Genomic DNA, 21,001 nt, shown 5'->3' on the forward strand with positions numbered 1-21,001 from the left:
TCTCCCACGTTAACCGTGGACATACCATTGTAATCTATAGAGAATTATTATTTGAACCCCTTTCCGATGTATACTTATGTCATAGCTGGGTAGCGGAAGTATGGAGTGGGCTCATGGGCTGAGCCCGCTCCATACAACATGTGTACCCGGCTATAGGTTTCAACCGACACTTCACTGTAATGAGTGGGGTAGCACACGAGTGTGATCTTGCTCGGTTAACCCCTTAGATGCCACGGCAAATGGCAACTGCGGCATTTGAAGTTAGTATGAGGGGTGCCGATAGTTGTCATGGCGGCTTGGGGGCCTAATGATGCTTACTAGAATCCTGCCAGAAACATGATCATCTCCCGCAAAAAATTTTAATAAAGTGATCAAAAACTTTCATGCACCCCAAAATGACACTATTAAACTACAGCTTATCCCACAAAAAAATATTCCCTCATATGCACAATGGATGGAAAAATAAAGTTATGGCTCTCAGAATTTGTCTTGCGTTCGTTTTTGTCTTGGAAGTGTAGTAAAATATAAAAATAACTATAAATTTGCATGGTTAACACTGTAAAAACAAAGTGCAAAAATCAATGGAGGAATCGCAATTTTTTTTTTTTTGTCTCCCCCCGCCCCACTAACCCACCCCTATCAAACTATTTTTTTCCCATTTCCTAGTACATTATATAGTACGGTGCCATGAAAAACTACAACTAGTCCTGCAAAAGTCAAGCCCTCATAGGGCTAGATCAATGGAAAAATTAAAAAGTTATGGCTCTTGGAACGTGGAGAGGAAAAAATGAAAATCTGAAAATGGCAACTGGTAGTTAATAGCATTGCATTGATAGAGTAGACCATCAATAACACTAATAAAAACATCCACTTTACATCTGGATTCCTCTTCCGTTACGGATGTTCTGTTTGTACCATAAGTGTCAATTTGCGTTGCTTATTTTAGGCACAGGAAAAACTTGGTCCAGTGGATATGTTGGTGAATTGTGCTGGAACATCAATTGCTGGAAAATTTGAAGAGATCGACATTGATCGTTTTTCAGTAAGTTTTATTCTCTTGGGATTTATTGACACCATATATTCATGCAGACCGGTAATCTGCACCAAAAGAAACACAAAAATACATGACCTTATTTTACACCGTTTTGAACAGAAGTTCTAGAAAAATGTCCTTTTTCTATGGAAGATAGTGCTGCGATACTACAATGAAAAATGCATATATCGTTTAGCTTGCAATTTTCCTATTGAAGTTAATGGGGATAAGCTGTTCAAAAAATACATATTTTTAAAATCTGGCTGCTGTGTGTGCAAGTACCCTAAGGCCCCCTGCACTCGGCCGAAGGGCGGGCCATCAATCTAAAATGACCGGATAACCCCTTTAAGGGAGTTGCTAAGAGAAAATGAAAGAACTCTCCTGGGGGTTAATAAAGTGGTGGTTGGCCTGAAATTCCTCTTGACTGCAAACATATAATGTACAATATGTAAGTGTCACCTGAAACTCTGGAGTTGCAAGTCACCATTTTTCATTACGCTTTGTAATTTATTTAATTGCAGTGATATTTTATCCTAGTCATTCTTTCTTTAGAGACTGATGGAAGTGAATTATTTGGGCAGTGTGTACCCCAGTCGTGCCGTGATCTCTACTATGAAGGAGAGACGGATGGGAAGAATTGTGTTTGTTTCGTCACAAGCAGGACAGCTGGGGTTGTTTGGTTACACCGCTTACTCTCCAACAAAGTTTGCACTCCGAGGCCTTGCTGAAGCGCTACAAATGGAGGTGTGGTAGAGCAGTCAAGCACTTTTGAACCATCCTATGTTAAAGGTGTTTTATTAGATTAGGAAAACATGGCTGTATTCTTCCAGAAACGGTGCCACCTTTTTTTCCATGGGCAGTGTCTGCTATTGCAGATTAGCCCCATTTACGTAAATGACGTTTTCTTAATCTTCTAAAGCTCATTGTTATGTCTCAAAGGCTTAAAGGAGTATTCCAGCTTTAAACATTGATGGTCTAGCCTCGCTGAGATCCCAAGCACTCAGCAGTATGTCACAGTGATGCTCTTACTTTAATGGGACTAAACAGCAGGAACGATCATAGCCCCACACATTTGGGCGGTGTTGTCCGGTACTGCAGTGAAAGGGCTACAGTGCTCTATCAAGTGCTATGGGCAGGGAATTTCTACTAATGGGTGGGGAATAGGCCCCACTAATCACACATTAATGGTCTATCCCAAAGCATAGATCATCAAATGTTAAGCTAGAAATCCCCTCTAAATCTTTGGGTGGAATTTATAAAAAAAAACAAAACTCCACGTGCTGAAAAGTTGCAATTTGCGCAAAAACTTGTGACTTAATTTTTACGCCGCCTCGAACCCACTCTTAAATGCATAAGTGACTTAGCGGGAGGCAGCGGGGCCACTGCAGCCTGATAAATGTAATATCTTCGGGCAAATCCTATGCTAGCTGGGGTAGATTTTATCATCTTGCGCACAAATGACTAGAGACCCCTAGTTTCTTAGGAGGTGTGTGCCTCTTAATCTCTGGAGTGAGATGCGCCTAATTTATTGGGAATGACGTAGTCTTATTAAATTCCCCCTTTATCTGCTTTTAGGTTTTGACCTTGTCTAGGGGTTTTACGTTATTTACCAATTCCTGATTAGGTGGCATCTTGACTCTTAGTTTTTTCAGGGCAAATATTTGTGACTTTAGTAATGTTCACATTTAAGAAATGTATGGTCATCAACACATAATAATCATTGTACGCTAAGTTTTTTAAGGGAACTTTGTCACATTGATTAGATTGGTTCCTGCCTTCACTACCAGTAATGACTAACATTACGGTAACTCTTTTTCAGGTAAAGCCATATAATGTTTATGTGACTGTTGCCTATCCTCCGGATACCGATACGCCTGGGTTTGCAGAGGAAATTAAATCTAAGGTAAGCACTTCATATATTTGCCTCATTTCACGGAGACAGTTAGACTTCTTAAAGAAAAAGCTCCCTGTAGTAGTGGGAGATGCTGTAGATGACGGAACTTCCCTTCTGAAAATACAAATGCCCATGCTTTCTCTGCTGATGGGATGCAGACCGCTGTGAATTGGGCTAGCCTGTAGTTGCACTTTGGGACATTAAGGGTTACTTCATCTTAATTTGAGCACATTCACAGATTAATCTTATTCGTGAAGTTCTAGAAGGATAATACTAAGCTACTCGGTTTACATTTTGTAATTGACCCTAGGGCTCCCTGAATAAAAAGCAGTCTGAGGCCTTATTCACGTGACCGTGTGCGTTTTGCACGCGTTGCAGTTCCGTGTGTCAGTGAATGGTGCGTGGCTGCGTGATTTTCACGCATATGCTATCCTTATGACACACGGTTTTGCTGTTTAGAAAAATAAATGAAGTTCTTTTTTTCCTTCATTTCTTTATCTACAGTTGCGCGATTCACCCGCAACACACGGAAGTGCTTCCGTGTGCTGCGCGTGATTTTTACGCACTTATTGACTTTAATGGGTGCGTGATGCGCGAAAAACACAGAAGTATAGGACATGCCGTGAGTTTTGCGCAACGTGAAAATCAGGGAATGTCTGAACGGCACCATTGACTAACATAGGTCAGAGCGACGCACGTGATTTTCATGCGTGTATCACAGGCCTTATTCACACGAACGCGTTTAACGTCCAAGATAAATGAATACAAAAATGTTCCTAGTGTTACTCCTGTTTAATTTCTGAAAACTTCAGGAACTAGTAGTTGTATTGATCAGCACTGCTTTATAGAGCCCTATAACGCCCAGTCTATGCCCCGAATGGATGCCCTGTCACTTTATAGGGCTTTCTCTTTCAGAAGGGAAAGAAATGCAGTTGTTCAGATGTTTAAACACAGGGATAAACTAGCAGAATGAAGAATAAAATGTTGTGATTGCAGTTCTCTAGCTGCAAACCCAGGCACGACCACTACAGATGTGCACGGCGCTGGCTATGCGGAGGCCATGGTGATGAATGGGCAGGCCCATCAGTCAGCTGAGCCATGGAGGTGCTTCTTTGCACTCATTCTGGTTCAACCATGGCTTTCCAGGTGCCCAAAGTTGTACGCGATATTCCATGTGGTCTGACTAGTGATTTGTTCAGAGGCAAAACTATGTTCTTGTCGTTAACATCTACGCCTCTTTTGAAGCATCCCATGACTTTATTTGCCTGGCGCCGGTTGCTAAATTTAAGTCTACTGTCCTCCAATATCCCAAGTCTTTTTCAGTAATAGTTCTACCCAGTGTTTTACCATTTAATACATAATTGTGGAATTAGTTTCCTCCGCCCAAGTGCATAACCTTACATTTATGAACATTAAACGAATTTGCCATTTCTCTGCCCAAATCCCTCTGTAGTATTCTATTATTCTCCTGTGTTGATTACTTTGCAGAGTTTAGTATAATCTGCAAATTCAGAAATTATACTCTGTAAACCCTCTACAAGGTCATTAATAAAGATATTAAAAAGAGGACCCAATACGGACCCCTGTGGAACCCAACTGGTAATTGCGACCCGCTCTGAGTATGTTCCATCAATAACCACCCTTTGTTTTCTATCACTGAGCCAGATGATGCAAAATGATGGCCCAGACTAATTTATACATCCAGCAGCTTCTCACATAAAACCCCATGTCCTCATTTTTAGATGCCACAGGTGGACATTTTGGTGTTTTGCGCTGCATATGGGGCTAAAAGAAGAAACCAAAGATAAACCAATCTTGGAGCACGGATGTTTTGCACAATACCCTGATTTACCATTTAGCCACGTCCCATGGTGCAAAAATCTGGCCATGCACATCGTACGAATGGCATTGTATGACGCTTACATCCTATCCTGATGTACAGGCTAATTGGGAACATTCCTTCAGTTTCAAGAGGTGGCTATCAAGGCCCTAATATTTGGGAACCAGGAAGGGGAGGGCCCAGCACATCTGCCCTAAAATGTAATCTTCACTATAATTGAGACCACCTGTATTGTACCAGGGCAACACTTTCACAGCAAAGTTCTGCAAACTATGGAAGGACCCAAAAAAGGTGGTGTGCTACAAAAGGGTATAAGACAAGACACCAATTATCAGTGAGACGCCTTGCCTGTGCACTGCGCACAGCTTGCATATGCCCCCCATTATATGTTGCAATACCAGTAAAACCCCGAACACAATTACTACCAAGCAAAATCTGCACTTCTTCCGAGCCTAGCAGTGTGCCCAGACAGCAGTTTGACCATGTATATGGGGTATTGCCGTACTCTGGAAGAGCCCTCTTGACTTTTTATGGGGTAGGTTTCCAGTGGAACAATTTGGGCAAACCATATTGGATACTGAATTGACATCTATGGAAAAACTGCAATTTTTACTTTGCAACATCCATTGTGCACTAATTTCTACAAAACATGTGGGGTGAAAATACTCAGTATACTCCTACAAGTATTCCTTGATGGGTGTAGTTTCTAAAATGGGGTCACTGCTCGGGGATTTCCACAGTACTGGTACCTCAGGGCAATGCAACATGGCGTCCAATAACCAATCCAGTCAAAACTGCACTCCAACCAAATTGCACTCCTTCCCTTCCCTTTGCAATGTACTGGTACTTCTCGCAGGTCTTAATAGGAGGACTAATATGGTAGACCTGGCTGCCTTCATTGGGGAGGGGCAAGGGATGACTGAGGGGACCCCCTCACTTTAATGGCTTCAATGCCAAGTTCACTATTGACAAGGCATTTAAGTGTTTTAAATTGCTGGGATCTGAGTTATCTATGACGTACATTTATGTCCAATGTAAGGAGGGGGTTAATAGTAGCGTACGGTCTTTATAAAACACACCTCAAACAAACTATTTTTTTTTTTCTATTAGAGGAAATTATGGAATCACCTTGTAATTTGCATTTCTAAAACAAATACTGGCTCAAGTCTAAAAATGCATATTAGTCTGCTGTTAAAAGGGACATTCGCTAAGGCCCCATGCACACGGCTGTAATTTTGATCCGGGGGGGGGGAATCGTACTTGGCGAGAATGCTCCCCTTCCTGCAGTCCAGCCTCCTGAGGTGACATTTCATCCCATGTGACCACTGCAGCCAATCACAACCTGCATCATCATCTTGGGAGGCCGGACTACTTGCAGAAAAGAGGGAGGGGGTAAGGTAAGTATGTTTTTTTAACTCTGCACTGCATTCCGCAGCGGAAATTCAGTTAGAAAAATCGCACCGCTGTGGTGCGGTTTTTCGGACGGAAGGTTCTGCGGGTTCCAGGTCTGATATGCTGCACAGTTTTTACGCAGCGTCTCCGACCCGGCCTATGGGTATAAAAACTCTAGGTGTAAACACTGCAGATTTTCCGATTTTCATTTGCGGAAAATCTGCAGAGTAATCGCAACAGTGTGGGTGAGATTTGAACAAATCTCATCCACACGCAGCGGAAAAATTCCGCAGAATTTTTTTTTTTAAGTCACACCATGTCGATTTATATGCGGAATCGCTCTTCTGTTGCGGGTTTTCCCCCGTTAAATTCAATGGGATGTAAAACCCGCAAACAAAGCTGTACTACTAATTTTGCAGCGAAAATGCTGCGATTCTGCTGCAAAAATCGCAAGTGAGAAAAAATGCATGTTTTTTTATTAATTTCAAATAAAATTAAAAAAAATACCCCACTGCCGTAGTCCGAGCGAAATAATCCTCTCTTCTGAGTGCAGCCCGCCCCCTGGGGTGACCTTTCATTCCATGTGACTGTTGCAGCAGCAGTCACATGGCCTACAACGGTCTCTCTGGAGGCCGGGCTACACTCAGAGGGGTGTGTCGCCATGACTACGGCCCGGGTAAGTCTAAACTTTTAACTGCATGTCCGCTGTGGAAATCCTGCAGTCTGCTTCCTTCATGGTGGATACGCTGTGTAGTTTTACGCATCGTATCCTCCTGGTATGGAACTGCCCAAATGTGGAAATTCCATCATTTTTGCCAGGGGTTGTACTCTGCAAACAAATTTACCATTTATGTCTGGATATTTCTGCTATTAAATACCATTATTCGAAAGAAAATTTATGGGTAAAGGTGTGTGGGGTCTTGTTGTTTTGTGTTTTTTGGTTAGTCCGCAAAAGCATATGACAAAATGATGCACTCGTTGGCCCCATGGAAAACAATGCGTTACTTTACCTACACAAAAAAACAAAGGTATGCAAGGAAGTTTGGTTACCGGCTCCCACTTGAGGCTTTATCTGTATTTTAAATGGCCAAAACAAAGTAATTCAGATTTCAAAAAGTTGGGAACTTACTGGGACTACACACATGTTCTATCACACGTCTGCAGCCCATATGAAAACATTACCATGTACCTGTTGCTTTTTTTATGTGATTTCATACAAATGGCATGACTGCTGCTAGTGGAATTATCCTGTGACAATGTCAGTCAAGTCCCAGCCTATTTTCACCCTAAGCCAATGCACTTTGTAGTTGCACACAATTCCCTGTACACATATTAGATTTATTGATCCCATTGTTACTTTTTTTTTGTTAAATGTCTAATGTGTTTCCTTTTCTTAGCCATTGGAGACCAAGCTGATTTCTGAGACCTCAAGCCTTTGCCAAGCAGACCAAGTGGCCAAAGTAATTGTTAAGGATGCTGTAGTAAGTATGTGTTCAAGTCTGTGCCGCAATTTGAGGCATTTAATAAATCTCTTAACACATTTCTTCGGTTGTTACGTGTTTAAAGAGGCTCTGTCACCAGATTTTGCAACCCCTATCTGCTATTGCAGCAGATAGGCGCTGCAATGTAGATTACAGTAACGTTTTTATTTTTAAAAAACGAGCATTTTTGGCCAAGTTATGACCATTTTTGTATTTATGCAAATGAGGCTTGCAAAAGTCCAACTGGGCGTGTTGAAAAGTAAAAGTACAACTGGGCGTGTATTATGTGCGTACATCGGGGCGTTGTTACTACTTTTACTAGCTGGGCGTTCTGACGAGAAGTATCATCCACTTCTCTTCAGAACGCCCAGCTTCTGGCTGTGCAGACACACAGCGTGTTCTCGAGAGATCACGCTGTGACGTCACTCACTTCCTGCCCCAGGTCCTGCATCGTGTCGGCCACATCGGCACCAGAGGCTACAGTTGATTCTGCAGCAGCATCAGCGTTTGCAGGTAAGTAGCTACATCGACTTACCTGCAAATGCCGATGCTGCTGCAGAATCAACTGTAGCCTCTGGTGCCGATGTGTCCTCGCTCGTCCGACACGATGCAGGACCTGGGGCAGGAAGTGAGTGACGTCACAGCGTGATCTCTCGAACACGCTGTGTCTGTGCACTGCCAGAAGCTGGGCGTTGTGAAGAGAAGTGGATGATACTTCTCGTCAGAACGCCCAGCTAGTAAAAGAAGTAAAAACGCCCCGATGTACGCACATAATACACGCCCACTTGGACTTTTGCAAGCCTCATTTGCATAAATACAAAAATGGTCATAACTTGGCCAAAAATGCTCGTTTTTTAAAAATAAAAACGTTACTGTAATCTACATTGCAGCGCCGATCTGCTGCAATATGAGATAGGGGTTGCAAAATCTGGTGACAGAGCCTCTTTAAGTGAAACTCCGGGCAAAAATGATTGATTAAGCTTTTGACCGGTACCGTGAAGCTTTAAATCTCCCCAAAGTTTTTCTTACCTAAATGTTATAATTTCAGGCGGCGGCCAAACACTTTATTGCAGGGGTGCACACCTTCTCTGTTCTAAATGCCATATTGTGTATTTCCATATGAGGCGTTTATGGCATATCGACTGTATATGCCATAAATGTCTGATAGAGATGGGTCCCTGTTCAGCCTGTGCAATCCATAGAGCTATAAGACCGCACACGTGTGCAGCTCTCCATTGTAGTATATGGGAGTTATAGAAACAACCAAGTGTTTAATGTCTCCTATAAGCTGCAATAGAGAGCCACGCACATGGATAGCCACTTCTCCACATTATATCCTCCTGTCTGGCGTGCCAAACAAGGAGTCGGTGGACTGCCATTCTTCCGACACATGAGTGTTCATCTATCAGACATTGGTGGCATATCCTGCTTATATGCCAACTGTTCGATTACTCAATAACAAAAAGGAAAGGCTCTTGAAAGTGATGGCTGCAGAGACTCGTTTAGTCCTACTGCCTTACTATGAGAGTACACAAACTGTAGAGCCGATGGATACACAGGACAAGACTATATGTAGAAATAGTAGCGGACTTGCTTTATTGTACAAATACAGTAATAAAAAACATACACATTTGATAACGAAGAAGGAAAAAACCCTATAATGGTGGTAGGACTGAGGTAATAGATGAATAGTAAACAAGTATTAGGAAATATTACCTTTTCTTAGGGTTTTTTCCTTCTCCATTATTAAATTTGTATGTTTTTTTTTTTTATTAATGTATTTGTAGAATAAAGCGAGTCCTCTACTATTTATACATATAGTCTTGTCCTGTGTATTTATAGGTTCTATTAATTGGTATCAGTACGCCTGTTTCTTATAGGTTGTCACATACTGTAGAGCTCAAACTTTGAGGTCCCAGTAGGTAATATTATAAAGGGGTTTTTTTCCCATTCATTTTGAGCAAAAGTCTAAACTTTGCTTTACCTGTGTTTCTTACTGGCAACTAAACTTTTTAATGTTTTTGCTCTCCATATTTTGTAATTTCCAGCAAGGGAACTACAACAGTTCTGTTGGTTCAGATGGTTACATGTTGTCATCACTGACGTGTGGTATGTCGCCTGTCACCACCATCACGGAGGGCCTGCAGCAAGTAAGATACCATGTTGGTTTTATTTGTAGTTGACCTAAATAAAGGCAAGCGACAATTTAAGTTTTAATAGCAATTACAATTAATAGCGTGCAGATAAGGTGTTGGTTACTATTCAATACTTATCTATTTTATTTCTATTTTTTTGTGGAATGGGAAAAAAGCAATTTCTTCCATTTTTGTTTTTTGGGTTTTGATTTAGCGGTGTTCACCATGCGGTAAGCCTAACTTTATTCTGCGGGTCCAGATGTTTATGGCAATAGCAAATTTATTTATTCTGTAAAAGCAGTAAAACGCTGTGAAACAATTTTGTCATCCTATTCTGAAACCCATAAGGCTACTTTTTAACAGGACGAGTTGTCATTTTTATTCGTACCACTTTGGGGTACATATTACTTATTATTCTCTTCTTTTTCTCTACTTGTGTATTGTTTTTTTAGCATTCTCCTATCAAGCCCTAAAAAGGGTTGTCCACGACCAGACAACTGATGACCTGTCCATCGGTGGGAGTCCTACACACGGACACTGCACCGATCGGCTGCCTCCGGATGTCCATGCCGAAAGCAGATGGCTCCAGTCACGCAATAGCGGCTGAGCTGCAGCTCTGCTCCTATTCAAGTGAATAGGAGCAGTTCTGCAGCACTGACGCTATGCAGTGGTCTGAGCCACCTGCTTCCGGCTCCGACTACGGAGTACCTTTCACAACATCTGGTGCCCGGAGTCAGCCGAAACAGCTGATTGGTGCGGGGTCCAGGTGTTGAACCCCCACCGATCATATACTGATAACCTATCATGTGGATAGGTCATCTGGTCATGGGCAACCCCTTTAATAGGAGGACCAAGATGGCAGACTTGGGAGGCCTCCAGCTGCCATGACAACCCATCAACAGTGGTAGTGTCAGGGGGAAGATGAGATGCCCCCTTCTTTCTAATGGCTTAGATGTCGCTATGCCGGCCGTTCGCGCAAGGTGTCCGCTCTAATTTGCACCCCCCCCCCAACTATAATGTGCGTCAAATGTCGGAAAGGGATTTTCCGAGTTTAACATTGTCTGAATAGTGATTGTGTGAAAGGTGATGCCACAATATCTCCGAAGTAGTTTTTTATTTTTATTTTTATTTTCTTGCCCAGCTCTGTGCAGTACTGCTGACACCGGCAGGGCTTGCTATGAACAGGATTACCATGTAAAGGACTACAGTTCACATGATTCCTTTCCCTCACAAAAATTTACTCGATTTCCAGCTGCCTGAATTACCCTGTATTACAAGGTGTAAATAGTGCTATAATTACTCAGTCTGCTATTGAAACACTGCTCTGTTCTGCTATACTCTGCAATATCTGCTGCCCAGCATGTGAAACACAAGCTCTCCAGGGAGGGGGAGGTCAGGGAGCAGTGAAGATAAGTAGCATGTGATATGTGAGGTCCAGTACACTACAGGTAAGGGGGAGAGGGTAGAAAATGTGTACAGAATGTCACAAGCAGGAGATGAACACCAGGTGCATGGTCATGTGAGACTCGTTCAGAGAAACTTCAGCTACAGATAGTACACTAATAAGAGACTATAATCCTACTGCAGTTACACCATTTACACACATTTGAAAGACTGGAAAACCCCTTTCATTTTTTTTTTCTATTCCCATCCAAAGCTAAATTCAGAAATATATGATTATTTTTACGTTTTCATTACATTACAAGTGGAAAATAAGTTGCACTTCACTTACAGCACTTGAAAGGAAGTTATTTTAGTATTGTGGTTTTTGTACAACTTTTTTAAATTGACTTTTAGAAAAATAAATATTTTTTCTTTTTAAGATGCAGCTCCAATGTATCCAGTATACATAGAAGCTGTATCGTTTTGTCAAAGCCTATTCTGTCATCTGAACTGAACGCTCGACTAAAAGCTTGTCCTGCGTGTCTGACACACAGGATCCAACTTATATAGATCAAGTCTAAGTTATTAACTTAGATGTGATTTAGCTGGATCCTGTGTCTCAGACACGCAGGACAAGCTTTTAGTCGAGCGTTCAGGTGAATTGACCGAAGCTGTATCGTTCTGTCAAAGCCTACTCTATGTATACAGGATACATAGAAGCTGTATCTTAAAAAGTAAAACATTTTAAAAGTACTTTCAAAAGTTAACCTTTAATTTTTTAAAAAACAAAAACTTAAAGGCTATGAACACCTTTTGACTTTTTTTTTTTTTCTGTGCAACCGGGTGATTGGTTCAACTTCCTAAATACGTTTTATTAGAAATTATTACTTTCTGGGATGCAGCTGCTTTGTATTCTGTGTACAGATCAGCTGTATAGCTTGCTAAGACCTGAATCGGTCAGGTCCACGGGACTGAATGGTTCAGTGTCAGCGGGTCCTTCGCGTCTCATATGTGATAGATTACAGGTGGATCCTGCTTGTCAAAGTTATGAAGATAGATGTGATTAACATCTCGATCACGCAGGACCTGTTTACACTGAACCAGTCAGTCTTGTGGACCTGACTAATACACTATTCCGTTCAAAATACAGCTGCTCTGTATACAGAATACAAAGCAGCTGTATCTCAAAGTACATTTTGTTTTTTTAATACAATGTATTTAGGAAGTTGCACCAATCACACTGGTACACAAAGGTGTATATAACTTGTAAACGTATGCAATTCCATGTGTCCTCTCCTCTGTGTAGGAGACTTTAATGCTGTGCCTGATGCCTTTATGGATCGAGAGGGTGGTCCTGATTTGGCCTCTGCACATCTTAACTCCTGGTCTCTAACCCTCCACCTCACTGATGTGTGGCGTTGACAATTCTCACTAGATAGACAGTATACTTATTACTTCATACACATAAAACGTTCTCTAGGATTGATCTCGCTTGGGCCTCCACTGATTTCCTGCCGCCAATTACGTCTATAGGCTTTACCCCTAAGGGTATCTCCGATCACTCTGCCCTTTGCTTAACTTTTCAGGAAAGCCCCTCCGGCTGACTCAAGGTTTGGAGACTCCATCCTGCCTGCTAGAAACCAATGTCTTCACCGCAGGGGATGTTAACCACACATGATTATTGGGAGACTAACTCCTCACACCCAGACCCCTTAGTTAAATGGGATGCATTTAAAGCCACGATCAGAGGGGCTTTAATAGCGGGGGTGGCAGGACAGCGGCATTCACATAAAAACTGAGGCCTTATTGAAGCCAGGTGTGCAGAGAGCTGAACGAGAGTACTTAGATGTTCCCCAGTGTCTCCAAAGCTAAGTGGGCAAAAGCTCAGTCCTTCTCACTCTATCCACAGAGTAAAAGCAAAAACGCTTGTCCATCGAGGCTTCTAAATTTGAATATGGGGATCAAAATGGCAAACTGTTGGCATATCTGGCACACTCTGAGTGTCCCTGCTCCTCTATCCCGTCTGATGTCGATAGATGGTACCATTTATACTTTTCTTAAAGAAATTAACAGTTTTTCGTCAGTACTATTGTACCCTTTATAGCTCGCAGGGATGTGTCTCCTTGGTGGTCCAGAATTTTCTAATTGACTTACGGTTGTGGTGACTCTCAAATGCACAGGCCTCTGAACTGGATGCCCAGATTACTGAGGATATTACTACTGCAATTCAGTCTTTACCTATGAATAAGACACCTGGTATTGATGGTTTGGGGGGTGGCTTGTATAAAATGGACTCTGATATTTTAGTGCCTAGACTCTTGGAGCTATGTTTCACAGCTGTGAAATGTGGCACCTTGACTACCTCTATGCGGGAGGTGCTCATAGTTGTCCTGTTGAAGCCGGGGAAGGACCCAACCCTGCCTGATTCCTACCGGCCAATTTCCCTCAATTCGGACATAAAAATACTTGCCAAGATATTAGCTGTGAGACTAAACAAAGTTATTCTATCCCTTATACACCCAGACCAAACCGATCTCATGCAGAGTAAAGGCACAGATATTAATATACAGTGGCTATTTCTCAATATTGCAGCTGCACGTCCTGTTTCATGTGGGGGTTTTGTTCTGTCTCTAGACATCCATTGACTCTGTTGAATGGCAGTATCTTTGGATACGCCTGTTCGATTAACAAGAGCAGTAAACCTAGGGCCAAAGTTTAAACTACTATATACCTCAATTTTGGCTCGGGTCAGAACAAACCTGGACATCTCTAACACATTTCCCCTTGAGCATGGCACCAGACAGGGGTGTGCGCTCTTTCTACTGCCATTCGCCAAGCTTCCAGCATAAAATGCATTGTTAAAGGTCCCCTAACTGAAATGTTCTCCCTCTATGTGGATGACACCTTAGTCTATTTGGCGGATGATGGTCCTTCCTTGATTTCTTTACTAGATCTCAGAACTTTGGTACCTTTTCTGGGTTGTTGGTAAATTGGTCTTGTTCCCCTTGTTTCCTGGGTACCGCCCTAGGCAGACTATAGCAGTCCCCCTTGTGATAGCCCCAAAATTTAAATATCTGTGGATCATTTTCTCTTAACCTGCTGGTTTTTCCTGTACTCAATATAGATCCCCTGGTAAAGGTCACTGAACATCCACTAAATTCATGGCGTACTCTCCCTTTATCGCTATATGGTAGAATCAATTTGTTTAAAATGATCTATCTCCCCATGTTCCTGTATTTTTTCCATGCGTGACCAATACTGTTGCCAAAACTGTTCTTTAAAAGTATGGATGGTATCCTCCGCTCCTCTTACTGGTGCGGCAGTCCCCCCAGATTTGCCCTCACCCTTCAAGCGCCTGGGTGGAATGGCAGTGCCCCACCTCTACTCTTATCGCAATTGGTATATGCAAGTTGGTGGATTGAAGTTGATATGGGCAACGACGCTACAGATCTATATTGCCCTGCTCGATGACCCTCCCACTTCGAACGGTTGCCAGTGTGTGGCAGATTACTCATAAGGCACTTGCAGACCCTACTGACTCCTAATACTCCCCTTGAACTCCATTATGGGGCAACTCTAATTTATCCCATCTTGAGTCTTTGCCTGGGACGGTAATGTGGGTGGGGGCTGGCATTAAATTCACAGGCCAACTTTATTCTGTAGATTCTGGATTGGGGTCTTCCTCGGATCTTAGGGACAGATATGGTATATCCAAACCTACTTTTTCACTACTTACAATTGCGACATGTGTGTGAGGCCCAATTTGCCTCCCGAACACCTGTCTGCTCTTTAAGTTGGAGGACCTATTGGGCTCCTCGGACCTTCCTAAACCTCTGACTCAAATATACGCTCTATTGCAAACGGTGGAACCTCGTCCCTTTTGGTAGAGCTTTCTCGGGATGGAATGGTCATGTCCCGGACTTATCAAATGAGGAGTGGCTGGAAATGGAACTGTCCTACTTTGATGGTGTTGAGTGATTTCCTCATTCAGTCCAGGGTTCTACATTGAATCTACTATATTCCAGTACGTCTGGGAAGAATTGGTATTTCTGACTCTGATACATGCTTTTAGATGCCAATCGGAACTTGGCACGTATTTTCACTGTGTATGGCTATGCCCGAAGATCATGCCCTTTTTTTGGTAAGCGGTTGTTCAATTACTCCAATATCCCGATCAGTTTCCTAGGCTTCTAGTCCAAGTTTGTTTTCTAGGGATCATTAATGAAGTAGTACCAGGATACTATGATAAGATTTTCTTTCAATTTGCCTTGTTTTGTGCCAGAGATGTCATTGAAGGCAATGGAGGTTCCAAATATTACACATTGGCTTCAGCTTATCAACAAATATGTACCCCTCTACCAAAAAATTGTATATTCCTAGGAACTGTCCTTAAGTTTGGGAGGATCTGGTCCAGATGGCTGAATACGCCTGAAACGGCGGTCTCATCCTTACCTTGCTAGGAGTAGTTGTCTGTGATTGGGATGAGTTGGGGGGAATGTATGTTTGTTTGTGGTATGGCTGTGTTGTGTGTCTGCCTTTGACCTGGTTAGTTCACATCAACCTACCCCTTATGTACCCACGCTCTCCCATGGGAGGTAATCCTCATATAACAAAATACTAATCTTCCTCCGACACAGGTTTTTTTTTTTATTTTGCTAGCTGACCAAGGCAGATATTTGTGTGCTGCAATTTTCACTTATAATGTATTCTACTGTACTGTTTATTGTATTGTAAAACGAAATAAAACCTTTAAAAAAAAAAGTGTACATAACTTTTAAAAATGCTTAGTGCCAACTTGTGCAATAAAGCTGAAAAAACGAAATTGAATGAAGTGTGTATCAGAGTTTAGCATATAATAGATTAGCATAAGTGGTTTGGAACACTGTCTATTTAAGGCTTCGTTCACATCTGTGCATCCAGCGGAATGGAGCCCTGACAGATGGAAACCATAGGTTTCCATCACCATTGATTTCAATGGTGACTGATCTGGTGCCAATGGTTTCCGTTTGTCTCTGTTGTGCAAGGGTTCCGTCGTTTTGACGGAGTCAATAGCTTAGTCGATAACGGTATTCCGTTAAAAAGCCGGAACCCTTTCACAACGGAGACAAATGGCAACCATTGGCACCGGATCTGTCACCATTGAGATCAATGGTGATAAACTGAAAACCTATGGTTTCCGTTTGTGTCTGTCAGGGCTTCGTTTAGACGGAACGTCAGAACGGAGCCCTAGCGCAGATGTGAACGAAGCCTAAAATGTGTTGTAAACAGTCTAATTGGGTTTCTCTTTCATTTTAGGTCGTCACGATGGGACTCTTTCGAACAATTGCATTGTTTTACCTTGGAAGTTTTGACAGCATTGTCCGTCGCTGCATGATGCAAAGGGAGCTCTGTAAGAAAGATGAGAAAACAGACTGATTTATTATTTTTTTTAAATGCAAAGAGCTTGATTTATATGCTTGCTGCTATAGAGCATATGACCTGAAGAAAATCCCACCCTTTCACTTCATCGACTTTACCCAACATGGCACTTGTGTACAAAGATCATGAGAGTGCGTTTTTGAGAATTGTATGCTGGCAACCAGCATGATACTATGCAAACTATATCAAAAGGCCTATACTTTTTTGAGTGAATTTTGTATTAGAAACGAATGAACTGGAGGTGGTGCATATGCATTTAACATGTTTGACTTTCCCCGCTTTTGTGTATTCTTTTATCCTTTTGGATACACTATTTTTCTTGTGACTAGAAAGTTGTGGTGATATGATGCAGTAGCGAACTTGCTAGTGTGCAAAGTAACCTAGAAGTTGTGGTCTGTCCACCCCTTTCTACCTCACATTTTTCTGGAGACCAGTTTTTCAGCGCTATTGTCTATGCTGTGACCTAGTAGTTTGTCGCTTGTATCACAGGCATGGTCGTCTTCACCTGATTATTTCCCACGTTATCTAATACTTTAAAATAAAAAAAAATGCCAATTATATCATGTTTATGCATAAATTATGATGCTACAGACTAATTGGTGTATTTCACGCTCTTAAAGCGTAGCTAACATTTAAGGTGTCTTTTTTTTTCAGAATAAGCTCTTGTGTGTACATGAGGTGTTACACTATTTCTGCCCATTTTATGATTGTATCCTGCATTTTTTTTTTTTTTTTTAAACTGTTGGTGTCTACAGGCTCTATCTCTAATTCACCGTTTTCTCTGAGCTAGTGGGTGGAGCCTAACTGCTATAAAGTCTACCCGACACAGACAGGATTTTCTCTACTCTATCTATAGAAGCATCAGAATGGAGGTTATACAGCAGTAATGAGCGGTGTAGCTGTGAATCCACCACTGGGATGAGATCTAACACTTAGGCCCCATGCACACGACCGTAGTTTTCATCTGTAATTACAGATGAATTTACGAACATATTTATTTTTTTATGGGCTACGAATACTTTTCTGTATATTTACGGATAGGTGTGTGTTTTGTAGAAACCATCTATAAAATATAGAACATTTCCTATTGTCCATAATTATGGCATACACGCCCCATAGAAGTCTATGGGTGCTTCTTTAATTGGACTGTTACAGATGTGTAGTGGTCTAATTACGGAAGCATTGCTATGCTGTGTCGGGGGATTATCCAAGATTCCTCCGTTTTTTTTCTGTAAATACGAATGAACTACGAACCGTATTTTCGGACAGCGTGTCATATATGCAGATGAGTTGAGGATGACTATAAATGATTACGGATCATCACTGTATTTGTGAACAGTAAAAATCATTACGCTCGTGTGCATGAGGCCTAACCAGACGCTGCAGCAGCGTATGTGTATCTCTGCCTTTTTGTTTTCCTCTGTTCACGCCTCCCCTCTCCATAGACTACTATGGGCAGCTGTAACCTGATCCTTCAGTTCGTCTTCTCTGGAGGAAAAGGAAAAAGCAGAAAATTCATAGTGAGTGAACAGTAAGAAGGGGTGGCAAAGGAGTCTAATATTTTATTAGAGTAAAATACCTCTTATCAAAGTTTTACATATTTGCTTGTACTATTCGCTTGATGTTTGTTGAAAAGTTAGTGACAATTTAAAGAGAACCTTTCACCTCCCCAAACGTGCAGCATGTTATAGGAAAGGCTTCATAAACACGGTCCCACGTAAAATAATTCTTCTAACTACCTCCGTTATTTACATATCGGTGCCGTTATATTTGGAGCCCAATATGTAAATAAGCCCCTGAACTGTCAATGGGGCGTTTCTAAGTAACAGGCAAGAGGGCGTGATGTCTTCGCTCTGACACTGTCCAATCAGCTGTGGACAGTGTCAGGACGGCTTGTGCTATGTTCCCTCCCGCGAGAACACACACAGACTTGGTGGTTGTGCTGCAGATAGCGTATGCGCGCACGGCCGGTTGCTCGCACATCACCACTCCCGCCACGGAACGAGAAGAGACGAGGAGAAGAAGCAGAGACGAGCACCCGCGCTATCTGCAGCACAACCACCAAGTCTGTGTGTTCTTGCGGGTGAGAACACAACGCAAGCCGTCCTGACACTGTCCACAGCTGATTGGACAGTGTCAGAGCGAAGACATCACGCCCCTCTTGCCTTTTAGTTAGAAACGCCCCATTGACAGTTCAGGGGCTTATATACATATCGGGTGCCAAATATAACGGCACCGTAATGTAGATAACGCAGGGAGTTAGAAAAATAATTTTACGTGAGACAGGGTTTGTGAAGACTTTCCTATAACATGCTGTCTGCAGCTGCACATGTTTGGGGAGGTGAAAGGTTCTCAAAGACCTGCTGTAGTTTGTAAAAGGGAAACCCATCTCTAAAATATTCAGAAATTAACATACAGTGAAGGAAATAAGTATTTGATCCCTTGCTGATTTTGTAAGTTTGCCCACTGTCAAAGACCTGAACAGTCTAGAATTTTTAGGCTAGGTTAATTTTACCAGTGAGAGATTATGAAAAAAAGAAAATCACATTGTCAAAATGATATAGATTTATTTGCATTGTGCACAGAGAAATAAGTATTTGATCCCCTACCAACCATTAAGAGTTCAGCCTCCTCCAGACCAGTAACATGCTCCAAATCAACTTGGTGCCTGCATTGAAGACAGCTGTCTTAAATGGTCACCTGTATAAAAGACTCCTGTCCACAGACTCAATTAATCAGTCTGACTCTAACCTCTACAACATGGGCAAGACCAAAGAGCTTTCTAAGGATGTCAGGGACAAGATCATAGACCTGCACGAGGCTGGAATGGGCTACAAAACCATAAGACGCTGGGTGAGAAGGAGATAACTGTTGGTGCAATAGTAAGAAAATGGAAGACATACAAAATGACTGTCAATCGACATCAATCTGGGGCTCCATGCAAAATCTCACCTCGTGGGGTATCCTTGATCCTGAGGAAGGTGAGAGCTCAGCCGAAAACTACACGGGGGGAACTTGTTAATCTCAAGGCAGCTGGGACCATAGTCACCAAGAAAACCATTGGTAACACATTACGCCGTAATGGATTAAAATCCTGCAGTGCCCGCAAGGTCCCCCTGCTCAAGAAGGCGCATGTACAGGCCCGTCTGAAGTTTGCAAATGAACATCTGGATGATTCTGAGAGTGATTGGGAGAAGGTGCTGTGGTCAGATGAGACTAAAATTGGGCTCTTTGGCATTGACTCTACTCGCCGTGTTTGGAGGAAGAGAAATGCTGCCTATGACCCAAAGAACACTGTCCCCACTGTCAAGCATGGAGGTGGAAACATTATGTTTTGGGGGTGTTTCTCTGCTAAGGGCACAGGACTACTTCACCGCAACAATGGGAGAATGGATGGAGCCATGTACCGTCAAATCCTGAGTGACAACCTCCTTCCCTCCACCAGGACATTAAAAATGGCTCGTGGCTGGGTCTTCCAGCATGACAATGACCCGAAACATACAGCCAAGGCAACAAAGGAGTGGCTCAAAAAGAAGCACATTATTGTCATGGAGTGGCCTAGCCAGTCTCCAGACCTTAATCCCATCGAAAACTTATGGAGGGAGCTGAAGATCCGAGTTGCCAAGCGACAGCCTCGAAATCTTAATGATTTACAGATGATCTGCAAAGAGGAGTGGGCCAAAATTCCATCTAACATTTGTGCAAACCTCATCATCAACTACAAAAAACGTCTGACTGCTGTGCTTGCCAACAAGGGTCTTGCCACCAAGTATTAAGTCTTGTTTGCCAAAGGGATCAAATACTTATTTCTCTGTGCACAATGCAAATAAATATATATAATTTTGACTGATTTATTTTTTTTTTTTTAATATAATCTATCTCTCACTGGTAAAATTAACCTAGCCTAAAAATTCTAGACTGTTCATGTCTTTGACAGTGGGCAAACTTACAAAATCAGCAAGGGATCAAATACTTATTTCCTTCACTGTATATGTAATCCGCATGCAATAGTTTGTTTTGCTTTCTACCTCCTATGCACCTTCAAAATACCAAAGTGTTACTTGTGGATTATCAGGATTCATTGCATTGATGACTACCAAAAGAACAGAGCGCAAAACCTCACGTTCTGCAAAGATTTATATGAGACTGATGATCCAGAAAATTATTAGGCCGGTAATCTAGAAATCAGGAATTCGGATTGTAGTTTGACATTGGAAAAGATAGCACCATAAATGACACGTGTTCTTTACTGATCTAACTCTACAAATACGTATGTAAATGTAACATTGAATTTATCTATGAATCCTGCGTCTGCACAGTATAAGCATATCTGCACTATGCAGGGGTGTCGTATATTGTATTAAATCTGAAGTGGTTTGGTGATGCCTAGTGCAAGCAGAGCAACTTCTTCTTTTAGAGATTTGA

General features: G+C 42.1%; 1 protein-coding gene across 1 annotated transcript in view; it reads left to right on the forward strand.

Annotated features, from left to right (window-relative positions):
• KDSR (3-ketodihydrosphingosine reductase) overlaps positions 1-18,286 on the forward strand; it is a 28,377-nt gene extending 10,091 nt beyond the window's left edge. Inside the window, exons 5-10 of the mRNA XM_075826713.1 lie at positions 947-1,042; positions 1,586-1,777; positions 2,853-2,936; positions 7,557-7,640; positions 9,689-9,790; positions 16,454-18,286. Coding sequence (XP_075682828.1) covers positions 947-1,042; positions 1,586-1,777; positions 2,853-2,936; positions 7,557-7,640; positions 9,689-9,790; positions 16,454-16,573 — 678 coding nt within the window. The 3' untranslated portion in view covers positions 16,574-18,286. The remainder of the gene's footprint in view (positions 1-946; positions 1,043-1,585; positions 1,778-2,852; positions 2,937-7,556; positions 7,641-9,688; positions 9,791-16,453) is intronic.
• The last annotated feature ends 2,715 nt before the right edge of the window (positions 18,287-21,001 follow it).

The sequence above is a fragment of the Rhinoderma darwinii genome, chromosome 5, assembly GCF_050947455.1.
Source record: "Rhinoderma darwinii isolate aRhiDar2 chromosome 5, aRhiDar2.hap1, whole genome shotgun sequence".
Taxonomy (NCBI): Eukaryota; Metazoa; Chordata; class Amphibia; order Anura; family Rhinodermatidae; genus Rhinoderma; species Rhinoderma darwinii.